General features: G+C 39.1%; 2 protein-coding genes across 2 annotated transcripts; both read left to right on the top strand.

Annotated features, from left to right (window-relative positions):
* The first annotated feature begins 670 nt into the window (after positions 1-670).
* Positions 671-8,061, top strand: foxred1 (FAD dependent oxidoreductase domain containing 1). The gene is made up of 11 exons (XM_005809315.2): positions 671-976; positions 1,662-1,882; positions 2,047-2,157; positions 2,370-2,488; positions 2,561-2,655; positions 4,022-4,123; positions 4,353-4,429; positions 5,332-5,492; positions 5,603-5,732; positions 5,807-5,911; positions 6,873-8,061. The coding sequence occupies exons 1-11, from the start codon at positions 805-807 to the stop codon at positions 7,125-7,127; spliced, it is 1,548 nt and encodes a 515-aa protein (XP_005809372.1). The 5' UTR covers positions 671-804; the 3' UTR covers positions 7,128-8,061.
* Positions 8,062-10,203: 2,142 nt separating this feature from the next.
* On the top strand, positions 10,204-14,006 carry LOC102237381 (ATP-sensitive inward rectifier potassium channel 1-like). The gene is made up of 2 exons (XM_005809316.2): positions 10,204-10,375; positions 11,953-14,006. The coding sequence occupies exon 2, from the start codon at positions 11,960-11,962 to the stop codon at positions 13,097-13,099; it is 1,140 nt and encodes a 379-aa protein (XP_005809373.1). The 5' UTR covers positions 10,204-10,375; positions 11,953-11,959; the 3' UTR covers positions 13,100-14,006.
* The last annotated feature ends 7,463 nt before the right edge of the window (positions 14,007-21,469 follow it).

Raw genomic sequence — 21,469 nt, 5'->3', positions numbered from 1 at the left:
TTTTCCTGTCATCCGCTGTAAAATATTAATGGTAAGAGGCTTGTGTTTTGTATAGCGCTTTATCAAGTACACAGGAACCCAAAGCGCATTACGCAGCATTTAAATATTTTCAAATCTAAAATAATGCAAAAATATTGAAAACAACACAGATATGTAAATTAGTGGGCCGGTTCTCCTTACTATTGGTTCATTTAAGTGACGTGAAAGCCACTGCCTCCCATCTCAGTAAACTCAAGTTACCATTTACATGTCTGTCATTTCCTGCTGCATTTTCAAAATAAAATCCATCTCCAATCTCATTCCAGTTTGCCACCAAGTAGCAAACAACCACAAACCTAGAAATTATACATCTTGCAATATATATTTATTTATAGTCGCGGCCATGTTTCATATAATTTTATACATGAAGCAAAATCGTAAAAGTTTTGGGAAAGTAATCAAGTAACCGTGAACAAAACTCAGAAGATGTAAAATAAATGCCACAGATAGTTTTTATAAATACTTATACGATGCAATTAACAGCATACAGTGTCTAATTTCTTTTATAGTATTGCAAACTAGTTTTGTGGAGTTGAACGTGTCTGTCCCGCTTCTCTAAGGCTTACGTCTTTACTTTTATTTTGAAGGGCAGACACGTGAAAGCGGATGTGAATGTTTCGGTTCATTTCGCTTAACTTTCTCTTGACCTCGCTGTCAGATTATAGACTTCGCATATTTTCAGTCGTTTTAGATGAAATATGATCTTCGGTTTGCCTTCACGTCGGTCTCCCGATGAATGAATAACTAGCTGAGCTCAGAGCCGGGATGTGTGCGTTGAGACGGCTGCACAGAAGCGTGCGGACCCTTCGTGGATCCTTCACCCGTGGATCGCTCACTTGCACCGCGGTGACACAATGGCAGCCAGGCCGATGTGGAGGTCTGACTTTCTGCCAGAAGCTGAGCACCGGTGGAGCCTTACGGAGCGACTTCCTTAAAGGTGGGAACCGTGGAGGATCTGGAGCAGAAGTGGTAGCTAAACAGGAGTGATCTGGATCCCATTTGACATATAGTCATATTTTAAATAAACTCACTATATGAAGCTCCTCGCAGAGTTTATATCACAAGTAGACTTGTTTTTTCTGAATATTTTAAATCTCGCCCATTATTCGGCATATATAGTGTAGGCACAATAAATACATTAAGAATTGTTTTCCTGTTATCCTTTAAAGCTCCATGCAAAGTTACTGATTTTCGATTTTTAAAAAAAATCAATGAATTCATTGATTTATCAAGCCAAATTGGAGACAGGTTAGTCTCCAATTTGCATTCTTTTTAATATGTTTTTAATTAATATTCAAGGTTGACAAAACTAGACAAACTGACAGCAAAGTTCTGTTTCTAAATAATGGTTTAGATTAAGAAGAAAAGGAGAAGATAAAGCAAAGATCAACTTCTTTAAAAGTCAATGTTGATTTTTTTTGTATCTTTGTATTTCCTCCTATTTGTAGAGTTTAGGAGATTTTTTTTTTTTTTTAACCCAATTGAGTCGTTCAAACAAACCAAAGAAACACTGGTTGGTGACAAGATAGAAAATTTGTGAAAAACACTGAAAGACCTTCAGAAACGTCTATGGACCAAAAATATTAACAAAATCGCTGTGAAATTTCGCACTTTTTGTTTAGACCTGGGAGCCCAGTTGGCAGCGGCGAAGAAGAAGGCGGCAGACAGTCTGCCGGGCAGCAACTGGACGCCCTTCGAGATCAACCCCAGCCTCCCCCCTGAGACGGCGGACATCGTGATCGTTGGCGGTGGCGTGATGGGCTGGTCCATCGCCTACTGGCTGAAGCAGAAAGAGAGGTTCTCCAAAGACATGCGAGTCCTCGTTGTAGAGAGGGACCCAACAGTAAGGACTCCGTTTTTGGGGGGGATTTCAAAACATCTTTAAGATAAGACACAATCAAAGAGGTCGCCGGCTCTAAAAATTAGGGGGAGATCAGTTGTTAAACTTTAACACAGAAAACAAACGTGTATATAAAACCACTTTTTAACCCTCTTGACTGTGTCCAGTATTCCCAGGCCTCCACCGTTCTGTCTGCAGGAGGAATCCGCCAGCAGTTCTCCCTGCTGGAGAACATCCACCTCTCCCTGGAGTCTGCAGACTTCATGAGGAACATCAACGTAGGTCAAAGTTCATAAGCATTTCAATCACCCAGTCCTTGCTATAGGAGGAAGTTGTGTGGAAATATTTTGGGAGTGATAATGTATAAAGAGAAAAAGGGGTTAGAAAAGTTGTGCATAAGCAGGTGAGAGCTACAAAATAAAAGCAGCGGCTGGTTATCCTTTGTTTTAGCTTTGGTCTGGATCGAATCATCTCCTCTGTTTCCCATCAGGAGCATCTCAGCGTTGTGAATGAAGATCCGGTGGATCTGCAGTTCAACCAGTCGGGATACTTGTTCTTAGCCAGCGAGGCGGTGGCTCACGTCATGGAGCAGAACTACAACACCCAGAGGTGCCCGACGGCGAGATGCGCTCTGGATTTCAGACGGTTTGCCTTGCTAATCATCTCATCGTGTGATTCCAGGTGTGCGGGAGCCAAAGTTTCCCTCTTCTCTCCGCAACAAGTGAAGGAGAAATTTCCGTGGATAAACACAGAGGGCGTGGCACTGGCTTCATACGGTACCAGAACACGATTTATTGCATCCAATTTAGCAATGTGCTCTGCATTATTCAGGCCCTAAATGAATAAAGGGCACCAGAGCCTGGGCTAATTCATGACACAATGTTTAGTCAGTACGATTTAATTAACCTCAGTTTGCCGTGGCGTTTTGCATTTGTGGCCGAGTCGCTGGAGGCCGATCAAACAAGCACAACTTTATCACCGAAAGCTAAACTGGAAAAGAAAAACAAACAAGAATCTGACTTGATGGAAGTTGCCTGCTCAAGGTCTCGCCTCAAGAAGATTATGAGTCCTTTCTTCTGTGGAGTGTTGGAAAAGTTGCCAGATGAGGGCAGGCTAGAGTCCCTGTGGATCATGATGTTTGCAGATGATATTGTGATCTCTAATGAGAGTAGTATAAAAGCACCAAAACTGGACGAGTGCATGTACCAAGCATCCAAAGCAACCCTACCCCTAACAGACATGATGATCTGTGACTTGAGGTTAGTTGCAAGAGAGAAATAAAAGATTACAAGACTTATAGCGATGTGCAGTTTGGAGCGATGATGGCTAGACTGAGACTTGACAATGCAGAACTGGACAGATGATGAATCCTCAGCTGCTAGGGAGGAAAAGAGGAAGACCACAGAAAAGACTGACAGATCTTGTGAGCTGCTCTGAAATCTATGACTAAGACAAACATCGCTGACGCCGTGAAGCTGCCTTGTTTACTTTACTGGTTCGTTCACACCTGCCATTTGTGTAGTGCTGTAACTAAATGCAGTTTGTAACATTTCTCACAGAAGTGAGTTTCCCCATTTTTAGAAGCCTTACTGATGCATAGATTTGAAGCATAGAGTTAATTGGGGAGGTGTTAACATGCTTAACTGCTCATTTTCTACCAGATTAAAATGTATTCCTAATTGTAGCAACAGTGTTTATAATGTAAGGATGTTTAGGTTTTTGTAACTAATTTATGCAACCTATTGTTCCTGCAAAGTAAATCATCCTACCTGACTGAGGCCGATTTATTTTTGCAAAGCCTGAGCAAAAGTTTTAGTCTCCAGACATGCGAAGCTGGTCGAGACAAACCCCAGAAAGACTTGCAGCTTTAACTGTGGTTCCACAAAGTATCGACCATGCGGACGGACGTTGCTAAGCCAATTGTGTAACAATCCTTTAAATGCTAGTTGGTGTTTTTTTTTTTTTTTTTTTTTTTTTTTTTTTAATGTCACCCAGAATTATTTATTAGTTTAGGATAATTGCAAGCTTTTGGATTGCTAACTGGAAACAGGCTAATTTAGATTCTTTGGCTGTTGATAAAACCGTATTTAACTCGGTTCTGCAGCTGGTTTAACGTCACTCTGGGGGTTTGGTGCTGTGCAGGGCTGGAGAACGAGGGCTGGTTCGACCCCTGGACTCTCCTGAACGCCTTCAGGAGGAAGGCCATGTCCATGGGGGTCATTCAGTGCTTTGGGGAAGTCGCAGGTGGGTCATAGCTCCAGATGTTGGCCACGTTTTAGGCTGATTTGTGTAAACGCCTCCTTTTGTCCTTCCATTATACCCTGTAGTATTAACGTGACAACAAGCTGGTGTATTCCTTTCGATTAATACAAACATATCAACCTAAAACCTGAAATGAGAACATGTCACATGTAATATGTTAAATATTTGTGTTTATTGTCTGTTAATCTATTAATCTTATTCTCATCCACAGATTTTAAACACATGAAACAAGTTATGATGACAAAAAATGGGGAACAAATGGAAAGGAGGACAATAAAATCTGTCAAAGTAAGTGGAACATCCAGAACTTACTGAGAGTGATGGATAGGAAACAGTAAGAGGTTCTATGTAATTTGGTTCAAAAGACTCACTGAAGACTCTTCTTGGAGTGTAATGTTTGCAGATGACACTGAGGGTCAACGATTCAAGGGTGTGAAAACATCCTTAAAAGAAAAGTCAGGTGGAAGAAAAAAGTGTGGTGGAAAGCCATCCGCAAGCATTACATTTTAATTGGGAATAAGAATCCTAGAGAGAAGTTCGGACTTCACGTTGCTTGAAGTCCAAAGTGAATGCTCTGATGCTCGGAAAGCAGCCTGGACTTCCTGAACACCTACGCAGAACCACGGCATGATCTCCGTGCCACGCCGCATGGAGGCAGTAATTCATGTGAACTATTGGTCAGGGCCTCATTTCTCTGTCAAAGTGATCCCAGCTGTGTTGAACGCTGCAAAAATACAAAATCTTACCAAGTTCAAAATCTTAGTACACTTTGAAATAGACAACTAACTAGCAAGCAACTTTTCAGCAAGATATAGGAGCTTGTATTAAGTCGATAATTCCTTAATAGTGATGAAAAAGAACCAGTTCGACTAGCAGATTATTTTATTCACAATATGGAAAAAAATGTCATTTTTTTTCTAGGTGAAATAACCTGCCAGTGGAACTGGTTCTTTTATTAATATTAAGGAATTGTTGACTTAAAATAAGTTTATATATCTTGGTGAAAAGATCTTGTAAGTTAGTTTTGTCTCATTTATATTTGCACTAGAAACTAGAACACAAAACCTGGTAAGATTCTGTGTTTTGCAATGTGACCTGCTGTGCGGTTTCCCCTGACGTCTTGCTGTTGTTAAGGTTGACAAACACAACAGTGCAGCTTTTCACTACATCAGTCGGTTTGCGTCTCGCAGGTGCAGATGCCGAACAGCCTGGAGTACCAGCCGGTGGACTGTGCCCTTGTTGTGAACGCAGCCGGAGCGTTTTCTGGGAAACTGGCAGAGCTGGTGGGAATCGGCCTCGACCCCAAAGACTCCCTCGCTGGATTTTCAGTCCCTGTGGAACCTCGGAAGAGGTCGGTCTCCACCCTCAGCTGCTTTTTCAGGGTTTCCTCTTTGTTTCTAAAGGAGCATTTAGTCATATCTTAGAATGCAAAGAGGAAAGGTGTTTTTGTTGTTTTCCCAGGTATGTGTATGTGGTTCACTGTCCTGATGGCCCAGGCCTCGACTCTCCCTTCTTAATCGACTATTCAGGAGTTTATTTCCGGAGGGAAGGTTTGGGAGGAAACTACATCTGTGGAGTGTCGCCGGAGGAGGTCGGTTTCATCTCTGAGCAGCGTCTTTTTGTCTGAGCTGAAACTGAGAGGTTACCTCATTGTCTCCCTCTCAGGCGGAGGAGCCGGACACCAGTAATCTGGAGGTGGACCATCAGTTTTTTGAAGACAAGGTTTGGCCCAAATTGGCCAATCGAGTTCCAGCTTTTGAGGAACTAAAGGTACCTCAAGGCTCAATTTTAGGTTTCATACTTTTTTTTCTTTTTGCATGTTTAAATTTATTTTTGATCTTAAATGATGAAAAGCACATCATTTTTTGTCACGCTTAAAAAAATTGCCTCTGGCTTTAATTTCAGTATCACAAACCTTGATAAAAACTTTACGCAAAACACATTTTTGCTGGAGTTTGATAGTTTCTCCTAGAGTCCTATGCATAGATATCAATACACACCTAAATAACATAAAATAGGATTTTCTTTGTACTTTCTAGTCATTACATTTACTACAAGTTTCAACTATGAGACAACCAGAACACAAGGCCACATTAAGCCAATTAGAATCTTAGAATTTATTTTAAGTTGGTTTGCCGAGCCCAGCTCTGTTACCTAGTAACCCCAGCTGAGCTCTAGCCCATTTGGTCGCTGGTTTTACCGCTGTGTGTGCTCTGCAATGGCTTCTGGAAAAGACAACTGTTTAGTTGTTGACTTACCATTCAGAAACCACTTGCTGCATTCTTGTTGGTTGTGCATGAGGTTCTACTAAGGCTTTTCTAAGCTGCACAGTCGTATAACTCTGTATCTGTTTGCAGCCATTTTCACATGTGAGTGTAAACATTGATTTCAGGGGCGTGGCCAGCATCAGCTTACTTGGATTTAAAGAGATAGTGGCCCAGAAACAGCATATTCTCTAAGGAGATGAAAATAGCCAGAACTGAGCGGACTAAAATCTCATTCTAAGACTCATATCTAAGAATGATTTTGTGCAAAAGATGTAATGAGCATGTTTTGTATAGCGCATAGACCTATCCTAACCCACTCAAGGAAGCACCTTTAAAATTGTGGGAAATCCCTCAAGTCTATTGATCACAAGTCCAAAACCGGAAGTAAAAACTGTTTTTTTTTTACTTTTTAACATTTAAAACAGCATCTCATGGTCTGACTTGTTGCCCTTTATTCCTGCCAGGTGACCAGCGCCTGGGCCGGTTTCTACGACTACAACACGTTCGACCAGAACGGCATCATCGGCATTCACCCTCTGATCAACAACATGTACTTCGCCACCGGCTTCAGCGGCCACGGCCTGCAGCATTCGCCGGCGGTGGGCCGCGCCGTGGCGGAGCTCATCCTGGACGGAGAGTTCAAAACGCTGGACCTGAGCGGATTAAGCTTCCAGCGCATTCTGATGCAGGAGCCTATGCTGGAGCGGAACATTGTGTAGAAACGGCTCCAATTAGGAAAAGTCGAGTCTTATTTTTTTATTCAGTATCCTGTAAGGAAGACGCTCCAGCTTTGGAAATATAGGGAACACGTGTTTTTTTTTTTTTTTTTTACATTTATATGCCTTTTTCTTAATTTTTTCAGTGCATATAAATCACGACTGACAAACCAACAAACATTGCAGGCATGTGCAAAAGTGCCAGTTGCACCAAAACCTTTACAATCTTGTGTAAAAGGAACAGCAAATATTGTCATTTAAAAACTTCTATGTCGAAAACTGAACTTTTTTTCTTGCTAAAATCCATAAAAGTGAAAGCAGCAGAAAGGGGCTGCACCATAACACCAAGAAGGAAAACCAGCAACAACGACTTCAGCAATACAACTGTTGTCACTCTGGGAAGAGTTGTAAGGACGTTTCCAAACTGTAGGAGTCCATCGTTCTACACAGATAAATATTGACGAGTGTCAGTTTCCTTTAAATTATGCCAAAGTACAATGCTCAAAGAAATGGTGACGGTTCGTATGTTAAGATGTTGAAGTTAATTACAGGACAGTTAGAAAAATTCTCCATAAAGTGGTACTTCATTAATATTGTGAGGATTTACGTTGTAAATAATGTTTTGCACTTTTGACCTACAGTGCTTTTCAGAAACTGTGCACCAGAAGGCGCTATTTATCCATTTAATCACTTTTAGAGTTTGTCCTAGCTAACGTTGCATTTATTTTACAGCTAGTTTTAAGACTCTTGAAGACCAAGGAGACGGAAACGTCTCCGTGTTTTGTTTTACTAGGTTCATATGTTGTATCTTGATGTCCAAAAGTTGAAAAGGTCTTATTTTTATCTTCTTCTACTGCTGCCAGGCCCAGGGCATGTTTGTAAATTATATTTTTAATCTTGATAAGTTTATTTTTCTCCTGGTGAAATAAAAAGTACTGGAAAAAAAAACTACATATTTTTTGACACTTGCTAAAATCTTGTGAGTTTATTAGACAACTGAACGCCACACAGTCAACACAGAGACAGGCTGCAGTGTAGTCAAAGCTACGACGGTGTGTTACAGCCACTGTAGTTAGAAGAAAAGGACGAGCGAATTTACACAAAATTATTGCTTTAAACAGTGAGACAACTGGAATAATGATGTGCATGAGACAAAATTAAGTGCATAAAGAAACCAGGGATATTATTGTGGTCTTTAAGAAACGTGAGAACCTTTAAGTTCCTTTGCCCAACATTTTGACCGATACTTCAAGAGGCCAAACAGAAGCTTCATCTCCTCAGGAAGCTAAAACTAGCTCTCTTCTTTTACCACCTGCTCATCAACTTTCATCTAGAAAAGAGAGCCTCCTGACCTGCAGCAGGTGGTGAGGGATTACCAACACCAATACCCTCAAAGACATTTACACTCGCCGACTACAAAAGAAGGTATTTTTGAGGGCCGCACCCACCCTGGGTATCATCTGTTCTTTTTGTTACTGTCTGAAAGGAGATACAGACTCATCTGCTACATCAGACAGAAGAGAAAAACTGCTTTCTGCCCTCCAGCTGCCAGAAAGGTAACAAAACACCCACCCCCAAAAGATGCGACCAAGAGTGAAATAACTTCTATAATTAAAAAGTGCGGCGCAGAATTAGAAATAAACGGTGTCCTTTTATTTGAGTTAAATCCAAAGTCACTGAAAGATTCTGTGCGTATGCCCTGATTGTGGTTTTTTGTTGTGACTTGCCACAAAAGCCATCAGGCTGCGCTTCCTCCCCAACTGAGCTTCCTGTGTCACAATGCATTTCACCAGCAAAAGAGTGAGGCACGCTGTTAAAACCACTCCAACACACTCCTGTATCTCTGAGGTATGAAAACAGGCCCGCTAGCAGGTTAGAACAAAGAGAAGTTTCAGACGGTGAAGGCCACCCAGGTGTTGGACCTGCTGTGTGGGTGTTAAATAGATCACGTACAAAGGTTAAAAATAAATAAATGCCCACTGTGAATGAAGATGTTTAACAAAGAAAATGTAAAAGTTTTCTTCTTCTGTTGGCACCAATAGCAGAGTATTAGGGCCACGCTAAGAAAATAAGAAAAATAATTGCGAGAATAAAGTCACAGTATCAAAAATAAACATAATATTACAAGAATAAAGTCATAGAATTATGAGAATAAAGTCATATAAAAAAATCAAATTGTAGTTTCACAAGAATAAAGACAAAGATTACGATTTCGTCCCGGCTTTATTCTCATAATATTATGATTTTATTCTCACATTATTTTGGCTTTATTCTGATCATTTTATGACTTTATTTTAAATGAGAAAGGATGTCCAAATAACAGCAAAGATGTAAACACTGGTTAAGATTGTTGGCAGCGGTGATGGTTGTGGAGTATAAGAGCTGCAGAGAGGAAGGATCTGTGTTAATGCAACTTTGTGCTTTTAGGATGCAGCAGTCTGATTACTTAAAATGTTAATTCTTCAAAAAAAAAACAACCACAAAACATAGCCAAATAGTATCCCATTTGCATTAATGTGGAAATAAAAACATTTCTTGTGCATAATATGCACCTGCTGAACAGATCTCACTTCTGTTTAGTTGAAATTTTTTATTTTTTAAATCGTAACTAGTTGAATCATCTCCTGTTGCTTTACTTACACCACTGGAAGTATATTTTACAGATCTAAGACATTTCCCTGACGAACAGAAGATGGAAACACAGTTCTCAGATGTAAGAACTGCGGCATGCAGAAGAGACATAGTGAGGGCCTCCGTGTCTCTGCAGCTCTTCATTTTGATGTAAATGTGGGGCAACCTTGGAGGTTCGAACTGGGGGAGGGGGCCGAATGAAATGCAACTGGAGGGATCTTTTGTGTGGCCTCCTGTAAATCCCAAATGTTCTCAAGAAATGAAAACAAAAACAGCGTGAGCGCTTGGGCCGGCCAACTTCGGTCGCCTCAAGTGACGTACCAACTGCCCCAACAAAGAAAACCCCACTGAAGGCATTCAGTCGGCTGTTTTCCAGAATTTTCGTCCCTCCCCGTCCTGACCAGGCATTTACAGTGTCAAAACCATGAAGGGAGTCGCCCACCGGGAGTCCTGCAGCTGTATGAGGCCGCCGTACATGGTGGCATGTGGCTGGGATTAGGAAATTTCACTGTGGATTAAAATCTTTCCAACGCCTCCATGGCCACCAGCTAAAAGGAAGGGAGTCCAAAGCTCTAGCGCAGATCCAAGGAGAACGCCGGGCCCAAAGTCTCACTGAGCAGGTACGTCCAAACTTTACTGAAACTCCCAGCGAACTGCTGCTGCAGGAACAATAATGCAAGACAAGGTTTGTTGACCTGCTAATTGGTAAATTATCTTTCAACAATGACAGAAGTTTTGTAGAATAAACAGGTGTACTTAACATTTATGGTATGTGCATGCTTCAGGAATCATTGAGAAGAACAACATAAGTTTTTAGTAACAGGAAATAAAACAATATATAACAAGAAATGTTTCCAGTTTGACAATTATGACAAAACCATGGTGATATTACATGTCATGATGTAATATCACCAAATTATAAAGCAACTCTTCAGATAATAAATATATTTTTTTATAGCATGCCAGGTTCATGTATGGTCTTGAGCCTTTAACTGGACCATTTGGTTTGAAATAGTACCAAACCACTGTTCTGTTCAGTAACTGAACTTATATGTAACACAAATGCACTCTTATAATGATGAAGAAAATGTGCATGTTCATTTGCAGAGGTCTGGCTTTACTACTTTATCCAAAAGTATGAAACAATTCAGGTATATTGATTTCAATTTGCTATCAATTTCTGAATTTTGAATTTAAATATAGCTTTTTCTTTGATCAAAAATATTAGAAATATACTCCTATTAACATAGCTGTTATGGTCGATAGCTGACATCACACTTCCCCAACATCAAGAAGATGGAAATAAACATAATTTTTTAATACTAGTCCAGTATTACTTATGGGACCATAATATTTATTAACTAGAATTTCTGTAAACAATCTTCCAATGGTCTTTGGGGATCTCAGAAATGGTAGCAAAACTGTTTTCCACTTACAAGCTGGAAAACCTGTGAAAATTATCAATAACTTTTCTCATTGACCAGGCTAACTGCTATTAGCAACAGAAGCCAATAATTCATATATGATTTAGAGATTAAAACTGGTGAAGAACTTCTGACTTTTCAAGTTTTAATTCCAATTTCTGAAGGTTTTCCAGTTGATTTTCTGACTTGGAATGTGAAAATGCCAAACTCTGAGTAGAAATTGTAATTTATATACAAATTTTAGTACATGAATGATAATTTGAAAACAATAAAACACACCAAACAATGTTTTTCTACTTGGGTTTGGCAACCATGCAAAAATGTGATTGCAAAGTTCAAATAAGAGTTCTATTTACTACTTTTCAGAAGAATGTTTGCTTTGTTTAAGCTACATTGAAGTAGCAAGTTCATTTGAGTTCCTTTGAATCAAGACTACACCTGTTCAGTTTCCTTGGAACCATAATTAATAGAAAATTGACCAACATATTTTATGTGTATTGATGATTTTAACGATGGAACTTTACAAAAAGTCATGTCTACTAATGTTTTACCCAATTGTTGACACTAGGATGAATTTATGCTTTTGTCTAAATGATGTCAAGCACTTTGAACTGCCTTGTTGCTGAAATGTGATATAAATATAAACTTGGTAGATTGTCTAATTGATGTGGAGGGAATACAAGTAATTATTCTTTCTACATCTGATATTACAAGATATGTTTTGATACTTCATCGATATTGTTTGATTACTAATCCTGCATTTGTTTCTGCAGCTCCAGAATGTTCCAGCTGCTTCCGGGTCACATCCAGCCGCCTGGCCACCGAACCCGAAAAAGCCGTTTGGTCACCAAAGACGGACACTGCAACATCGAGTTTGGCAACATTGAGTACAGTAACCACTTCGCCTTCGTGGTGGACTTCTGGACCACCTTCGTGGAAATCCGCTGGCGCTTCGTCCTCGTCCTGTTCGTGGCTGCCTTCACTGGCAGCTGGTTCATGTTCAGCCTGTTGTGGTACTGGATCGCAAAGAGCAACGGGGACCTGACGGCGCAGAACCAAACAGAGGAGCACGTCCGTTGTATAGACAATGTTAATGGCCTCACAACAGCGTTCCTGTACTCACTAGAGACACAAACCACCATTGGTTATGGTGGCAGGGCGCTGACTGGGCACTGTGCTGGCACAGTGGCTCTGATTATCATCCAATCTCTAGTTGGCGTCTTCATCAACTGCTTTATGTGTGGCATCATCCTGGCCAAGATCTCCTTGCCCAAGAAAAGGGCAAAGACTGTCACCTTCAGCAACACAGCGGTCATCTGTCTGAAGAAAGGAAGTCTGTGTCTCCTTATTAGAGTGGCCAACCTTAGAAAGACCTTACTGATTGGAAGCCAGATTTATGGGAAGCTGCTGAGGACGACCACCACTCCAGATGGAGAGACCATCATCCTTGATCAGGTGGATGTTGACTTCATGGTTGATGCTGGCAAGGATAACTTATTCTTTGTTTGTCCGCTGACACTCTACCACGTCATTAACAGATCAAGTCCATTCTACGAGCTGTCCGCTGACACTCTCCCCCTACAGGACTTTGAGTTGGTGGTGTTTTTAGACGGGACAGCAGAGTCCACCAGCTCATCATGCCAGGTACGAACCTCGTACGTCCCACAGGAGATCCAGTGGGGCTACAGCTTCCTCCCCATCATCTCCCGCACTAAAACAGGAAAGTATCGAGTGGATTTCTCAAACTTTTCCAAAAGTGTCCGAGTTACTACGCCGCACTGCGTCCACTGCTTTGAGACGGACGTAGACCAGAGGACGCCCAACAAGGAGAACCACATCAACCAGCTGAAGCTGGGCATCGACAACCTGGGCTTCCAGGTGATCGACATTCCTGAGCCGGTGGATGTCACAAAAATGTGAAACATGCCTATTCTAGCGGAAAGGTCAAAGCTACAAGGGCCACTGAAGATAAAAATAAAAGGAAGGGAAAATTTCCACCAAGAAAACTCAGAATTTTTGGAATTAATCTGAAAAATTTTCTAAAATAAAAATGGACATATGTGTTTGAAAAATCGAAAAATTTCAATTTGGACATTTAGCCTCAAAAGTCTAAAGTTTTGCCTATTCAAATTCAAACTTTTTTTCAAGAAAATATCTGACATTAATCTCAAAATTTCCATGTATTCTCTAGCAAATATCTGACTTTTCAAACTCAGAAATTTCCTTGTTTTTTCTAGAATATTTCTGAGTTTTTTGGCAGAAATCTACTCTTCCTTTTCTATCTGCAATAGCCATAATATGCCATTGAATAAAGTCAAGGAATAAGTATGTAGGTCGACTTTTATGAAACCCACCTTCACTTTTACTCTGTTTCAAGTATTTCAAGCACTACAGACTACAGAAAGGTTTGGCTGTGAAAGAGAACGGTGAAAACTGGCCCCTGACTGGAATTAGACTGCTCATCACAATGAGACCTCACCTGGAGTTTTTATGGGGATAAATAGCGGAAGACACATTAAGGTTTTGATACGGTGAACATAAAAGAAAGAAAACAGTGAACGGCACAGTGGGCATTTCTTGAGAAGATTAGAGTCTGATCCTGTTCTAATGAGAAACCGTGGGCTCTAAAGTCTGTTATAGAGAATGTGGCAGAGAACAAACTCGCTTCAAACACTAACCCTGTGGTGTTTCAGTCATGTTGGCACGTCCTGTATCTCAAGATGACGAGGAAACAGCAAAGGTAGCTATAAATGTCATAATTTAGTTATGGCCAGTCTAGATGCACAAGGTTGTAATATCTCAGGGAACGTAAGATCCTCACCTGGAATAAAACGTTTTTTTCACTGTAATTTGTCTTACTGCTCATTATTGCCATAGTAATCACCCATAACTACCAAGTTAGAAACCCTGTTTGAGTGAACATTTCTCAGCGTAATTGCAGTGCAGATATAGGCTGGCAGAAGTCAAGGTAAGGTCTTGTGAATAAAAGTTAACCTGTGGGAATTCGTTTGGGCAGCCAGTCCATGCCGTGAGTAGAAATCACAGTGGTGTGTTGACATTTTGCAGTTTGAAATGAAGCTCAAGAAGACACACAGTCAAGCATCCTTAGACATTGTGAGGAAGCAACTGTGTACAAGATATCTCTATACTCCCAACACATTTTGAAAATAAAAACCCAACTTTAATTTGAGCTTTTTTATGAGATTTTCCACATGGAGTTTGAAAGTGAGGGAGTCGTTGATCAAAGTGCCAAGACACTTATACGTGTAAACTAGCTCTATTTCATTTCGTTTTGTGGTTTTATGGATCTGGAAAAATGCATGCATTTATTTTTATTTGTATTAAGAGCAAGTTTCAAATTTATTAAAGAGTGCTGGATAGCAGCAAAGGCTTTCTGTAGTAGTCCATGCCTTATGACAAATACACTCCTTAAAAACTCTTTCTACAAGCTCGAGCTTCAGGCTGGACATTTGACCATTTATCTTGGCATTATGGAAATGGAGGTAATTGTTTTAGTTTCCTACCACAGGCCAGGCTTTTAGCCATCATTGAGAAACTCCCAACATGGTAACGGGTGGAGTTTGGGATTCCAGAAGCTTAATGGTGGCCTGTTGTATCATTTAAAACCCAGCTCTGATGTTTGTTTGGGATTATTCTAAAAGTTCAGAAATTACGTTGCACTAGTGATACTGACCACTAAGATTTGCACAAATACTGATAGTCACATTGGTAGCCAATTTGGGATTATAACTCTTTGAAGAATGTGAATAAATATGAGCTACAACAACATTTCATTATCCTTTCGGATCAATAAAGTATTTTTCAGTTCGAATTGAATTTGGGATTAGGTGCCTTGCTCAGTAACATAGCAAGAGGAAGATGGAATCAACCCGACAACTTTCAGATTACAAGTTGCCCCTCCTGTCCGGTTGAAACATCGTCTGTTTATGAGATGAAGTTCAAGAATGTGAAGGTTTTCCTCCTTTTTGTAATTCCACCCACTTTGTACTATTCCATCAAAACAGCAATGTACAGTATTGCTAGTTGCCAACACCGCTATGCTTGACAGATGGTTCTTAAGTTTAAAGGCCTTACCTTGACTCCTCTGAACAATTGTCTACTCTGACCAAAACATGTTTATTTCCAGAAAGCATTCAACTTCTTAGCACATGTCAACACGCCTGCAGTGTATGTCAGGTTTAAGCACTTCCAGGTCCTGCCTTGATCCAACTGTCTATTATCTTCTGCTGAAATTTAGACACAGAATATATCAAAATATGACAACTGAATGGTATTATTTTTGGCATGAGCTATCTTGTAGGAAAACAAATCATAAATTAAAGACAATTTCCACAAATATTTAATGAAAACTAGCTATTCTTATTTTTAAAAAATATATTAATTTAAACTGAGTTTTGTGTTTTTGTTTCACTATTTAAAAAAAACAAATTATCCAGTATTTTTTAAATATAAAATAGTAAATTTTTTGCAATTTCTTCACAATATATTATGTATAAGAATCTTTAGAAATAAGATTGTATTAATAGACCCTTTTCACAGTGACGTCAGACAATGGCCGCCATAACTCAAAACTGGGTATCTTTACTTCCGGTGTGATTTTGCCTTGGGAACCAAGCTGAAAACTTCCCGCATTCTCATAATCTTAAGGATATAATAAAAGGTAAGTTTAATAATAACAGCATTTAAGTGTTAGATAGCTGTTACTAATCATTGTAAATTCACCATTCTCTATCTGTGTATAAAATAAACAGCCTCCGATCGGAGAGTAAACCACCTAGCAGCAGCTTTAGCCACATTTAGGAAAAATATACTCTCTGTCAGCGCTGTAACGTTTAGAGGTTCACTTTCTGTGTTTTATAAAACGGTGTTTACGTGTTAGATAACCGTTATCAGTCATTGTCAATTTACCATTCTCCAACTGTATTCAAAGGAACCAGCTTCCGATCATGAGTAAACCAGCTAGCAGCAGCTTTAGCCACAGTTAGGAAACATATACACCGCCGCCTGTCAGTGATGTAACGTTTAGAGGTTCGTTTTCTGTATTAATGGAAAATAAAAACAAGACAAAAGCCACAAATAACAGTTGGGCTTGACGATATTTCTGTTTTTCCAGCAACAAAATGCGCATCTCCATGCACTGTTCATGTTTCTGTCACTGCTAACTGTCACAGAGTCTCTCCCAAAGACGCAAAGAAGGAATAAAAATAAATACACAAGAAAATATTAATGTGCAATGATTTGGATAAATAACTTTAATCTGATTACTGGATTTGAAATACGAACTCGTTAGATTATTCGTTACCGAAAAAGTGGTCCGATTAAAGGCATTACAAAGCAGCGGCGGCACCGGACATCTCTGCTTATAACAAACAAATCCCTATTTTATGGGATGAGTGGCAACTCCAGTCTATAATTTAATAATCTGATCAAGATTAGAGCCTAAAACGTTATAGTTCAAAAACAGTAAAAAGGTTTGGTTAAGGAACAGTTATGTCACGTAGTTAGCTAGCTAACAAAATTCACTAATGCTAAGCTAACGGTTACGCAAAACAAAAATACCTACCTTCATAGTCAAACAGGTATTGTTCGGTGAAGAATTTGTAGCCTTTGTCTAATTTAGATTTTTTTGTCAGAGAGAACTGGTTTGCAAATCGTGATATATCTTCAAATCTTATTTTAGGCAAATGTTTTAGAGACTGTGTAAACTCCATGCTCCGGTGATCTGTCTGATCAACATATGCTGTCAGATTTATACATCTCTCTCTCTCTCTCTCTCTCTCTCTCTCTCTCTATATATATATATATATATATATATATATATATATATATATATATATATATATATATATATATATATATATATATATATATATATATATATATATATGAAATAGACAACTTTATCATTACTTACTATGTACACCGGAACTAAGGATACACAGCTTCGAGCCAAAACGGAAGTTGTGTGACGTCATGTGAAAAGGGTCTATTGTATTAATCCTCTTACGTGTTTGCTTTTTAAACATTTTTCTTCTCTTGACCAAATTGATACATTTTTAAAAAAAGTCATCTGCGCCAGCTGCCCCGACCACTAGAGAGCATCAGTCCACTTCTTCGCTACAGTGTGATGATGTGTTTCACACAATTACTTCAACAATTATTGTCTGTTTTTTTTTTTCTTCTTTTAAATCTGTCCCAGTTCTGCCAGCAGTCTCTCTTTCATAAGCTTATATATGCTCAGAGAAAAAGCTCCAGCCAGTAAATTCTTGAAGCTTACACTGTCGCACAATTTCAGGAATGGCAGCAGGTAGAAACCAACATCACCTGGTTAAATTCATCCTCCTCACCATGCAGACCGGGCGAACCAAACCAAAACACGTTGTTCTCTCAGAGACTGGGCCCAGTTGTTCATGTAGGACCATCTTCTGTCGGCGAGTTCTTTGATCCCATCTGGATTAGCGGGAGACAAGTTAACTGGGCCTCATCTGCATAACAATGAACAGTTGAGGCGGATGGGTAAGTTTGAAGCTGATGAAGCCAACAAAGGTGGATTTAAAAAGAAGAAAGGGCGTCCTTCCAACTCAGCTAGAGCTTCCCCATCCATAGTTACTGTTGCTATGGTGAACTGAAGGTTCTAGAACCGCGCTGGTAACGCCAGAAACCGTCAACGGTCCTACGTCATTTTTACCAATTTTACAGGTGATTTGATTGGTTTATGTGTCAAAAGACTAAAATATTATTTAAGAGTTGCTCTAACTTCTAACTTTATACGTGAAAATAGAATAAATGCAGCATTTTGAAAAAGGTAGCAGCATGACGAATAGTGTAAAAGTTATTAGCTTCTTAGCCTTTAAGGCTAGTCTTACCATGTAGCAGAGAATTTCTTACTGGCACTAACACCTTCTCTTGCGATGTGGTTTTCTGATACAAACAAGAAAACAATGGCAGCACTTGCTCCAAAATTACAGCGGGTTTTAAAATCTTGGTATTATGCACATGCACGCAGTGAGCAAACTTTGCTAGCAAGAGCAGGTTTCTGTACGGCAGTGGTTCCCAAAGGGGGGGGGGGGGGGGGGGGGGGGGCAATATGGATGAATGAAAACAAAAAAAACAGTTACATAAAAGTGTTTCACTGTAAAGATGGTTTGTAGTGTGTTTTGTTGCAACCTGAAGTGTGAAATAAACTTCAGTGGAGTTTGAAAACAAAATATGTGTATAGGTTTATGTCTGGTTGAACGATGTGTGCGCCCAGTTGATGTTTTTCTCTTTTTTGGGGGGGGATTTTATTGTAATCCATAGGGGGGCCCAGAATTAAATCTTTGGGAACCATTGCTGTAGGGCATAGGATAGTAATATAGGAATATGAACTGTGTATATATATATATATATATATATATATATATATATATATATATATATATATATATATTCTTTTTTAAGCCAAATTGCCAGGTAATGTGGCTTGAAAGTGAATTATAAGATTGTTTTTCCTCACACCATGACCAAATAAAATTTCTGATTTTAATGTTTTTTTTCTTCTTTTTCCTTTCTTAAAAAGAATTTGCAAATAAAATGAATAAAATATGATAAAAACATACTTTTATTTTGATCATTCATATCTGTTTTCGTATCTGAATTCAAAGTTTCTGTAGGGCAAAACATGCTTGTAAAACAAGATGGCAGGTGCTGGACAGGCTGACGTCATTCTGAACTGTGGAAGAACAAGGAGCAGATCCCGATTCTCCAAAAATAAAATATTTATAAATAAATTTGATTAATCAATAAAATCAAAAATACAATTAACTTTGACATTAAGGTATTTTTTTTAAATATATTTTTTTGCCTAAACCCAAATTCTGATCATGATTGATTTGTATAAGTAGGGTAAAACATCAAAGCGGTTAAATACTTTTTATAGGCACTGCAGTTGTGTCCTGTTTTTAATTTGATATGACCTCTTTCTCCTAGAAAAGTAAAACTCTCCAGTCATAAAACACAACTGAAAACAAAAGAACAAATTCATCTCCAGTTCCAAATGTTTTTTATTCACATCTCCTGGATCCACATAGGAAGCAAATGATTAATATTTCACATGTAAACATGTTGTGTAAGGTCACTTGAATGTTGAAATGTAGCAACAAGAGATGTTCCCCCACTGAGAGTCTTCTTCAACAATAAACCAGCCTGGCGGTACTTAGCAGATAGCTTATGTAAAGCTCAGCATGCAGAAGAACTTTCCCAGCAGCCTCCTTTTTAACCAGCAGAACCATTCAATGTGGGTCAGGAAGGAAATGGGAGTTTCAGAGCCTTTTCTTCAATTTTTCTTTTTATCTGGAACAAAACCCTCAGAAATAAGTGCTGATAAGATATCCTGTGGTTTTGGCACTGATAATGCAGTCCAAAAGGCAGTGACCGGCATACAAATCAAGACATTTTGTGGGAAAGTGATAGAATGGGTTTATTTACATGTCTGCAAAGAGACAGGAAGTAGGAAAGTAACCAGTGTTCGCTTTGACCAATTAATGCTAACCACTGCACAGCCCTGCTGCATTTCAATTAACCATTTAGCTGTTAATTAATCTGTGCAGCTACTTTCATTCATAATCGATTCCTGATGTGTAATTAGACACTGATTCAATAACTTCAGCACCCAGTAAGAATAAAGACACCCTATGGATTTTAAACTCTGCCTGAGCATAAATGTAGTTTAATTTCCTTATCTGCATGTGGTCATTTTCATTAAGTCTTTTAGTCTCCATTTCTTTTTTAAAACTGTTTTTTTATTGGTCCGATGTAGTATCCTAATTTTAAATGTCATATTTTCATTAATTGTAAGTGCCAAATTCATGTCTGGGTAAAATGAATTAACTGATGCCTTAGTCGTTTATGAAGGCATGTAAAATTATATTTAGCAATATTTTAATTGCTATTTATTATTCAAGTGGATACTCAATATTTGGGTAATAGTGACTCTGGGACCTGATACCATTGTCAAGAGTTTCTCTATTCAGGTGATTTTTGACAAGACTGTCCCACTGTATTCTACTTGCACTCATGTTTTCAGTATAAATAGTTCAGAAAATACTAATAATTGTTGGTTTTCTTTAGAATTTAGAAATGTTTTTCAAATAAATCTACATTTGTAGATTAAAACGGCCATCGTTATTTGGTGCAAAGGTTTCTAATGAAAAGTTACAGCTGAAATCACTACAGTAAATTTGACAGATTATTGTAATCATAATTTTAAAATGTAAGCCCTTTAAACATAACATTTTAAATGATTGCAATTAGTTTTTAAATGTTCTTTGTTTTATTTTATTGTAGAAGTAGATTTCGATTGTTTAATATGACGTCATATTGATCATAGCCAGTTGGAGTTTATGCTAGTTTTTTGGAGCGAGTACCGCTACTTCAACTTGAAAACAAATATTCTTATCCAAACACAAAGAGTTCAAGTTTAAAATAACCATCCATCGAACGTAAATATTCCATCCTGAGGCGACTTCATGGAAGTGAGAGAGAGAAATGTCAGGCTAAACTTCGGGGGAAGAACAAAGGATCGCTTCCCAATCCATCGACCTGAATATTTCAGTTTGGACTGACACGATGGATCAACAGACTGACGCCGTCCTCTGAGCCACGTTGCTAAAAATACTTTTAAAGAGAACCAGATAAAGTCCCCAAAGTGAGCAAAGCAGCTGCTCCGGCCTGGAGGGTTCCCGAGCTAAATTCAGACGTAAAAAACATTTTAACTTTTTTTTTAACGCCCAAATTTTAAAGTCTGAATGACGGAAACTTTACTTTTCCGCGTCCACGCACCCGTTTGGAAACATCTGTGTGTTCAGAGCGACCGCTTCAGCTGCCAGCAGCGATGGGCATCATGTTTACGTCTCAGTACAGTATGGCCTAATGTGCTGGGTATAAATATTTCAGTGGGCGGCCTGGATTCTAGTTGTCTCTCAGAGCGTTTAATGAGCGAGAGTCTCCTCACTGACAGATGGAGAGATCTCAGAGTGGTCATAATTTACCCTCCCATCAGGACCACTGATGTAAAACAGCCACACACCTGCTCACAGGAAGACAAGTGAAGATTTTATTGCTCCTGCTCGACATTTATTACCACTATAAATTTGGACTTGTGCAGTAGCGAGACTCTAGTTCTGAATGCATAGTGCAAAACTCTTAAAGGTGACCTATTATGCTTCCTTGAACAGGTAAGGACAGGTCTACGGCCTGAACATCATTACTCTTTTTGCAACAAAACATTCT

Source organism: Xiphophorus maculatus, chromosome 11 (genome assembly GCF_002775205.1).
Source record: "Xiphophorus maculatus strain JP 163 A chromosome 11, X_maculatus-5.0-male, whole genome shotgun sequence".
In the NCBI taxonomy this organism is placed as follows: Eukaryota; Metazoa; Chordata; class Actinopteri; order Cyprinodontiformes; family Poeciliidae; genus Xiphophorus; species Xiphophorus maculatus.
The sequence above is the reverse complement of the archived record's forward strand: the minus strand, read 5'-3'. Positions and strand labels throughout refer to the sequence as shown.

Coding starts and splice junctions, on each gene's coding strand:
- foxred1 (XM_005809315.2), top strand. CDS start 805: ATGTGTGCGTTGAGACGGCTGCACAGAAGCGTGCGGACCCTTCGTGGA. Junction 1,883..2,046: donor TTGTAGAGAGGGACCCAACA/GTAAGGACTCCG, acceptor GACTGTGTCCAG/TATTCCCAGGCCTCCACCGT. Junction 4,124..4,352: donor GTGCTTTGGGGAAGTCGCAG/GTGGGTCATAGC, acceptor TCTCATCCACAG/ATTTTAAACACATGAAACAA.
- LOC102237381 (XM_005809316.2), top strand. CDS start 11,960: ATGTTCCAGCTGCTTCCGGGTCACATCCAGCCGCCTGGCCACCGAACC.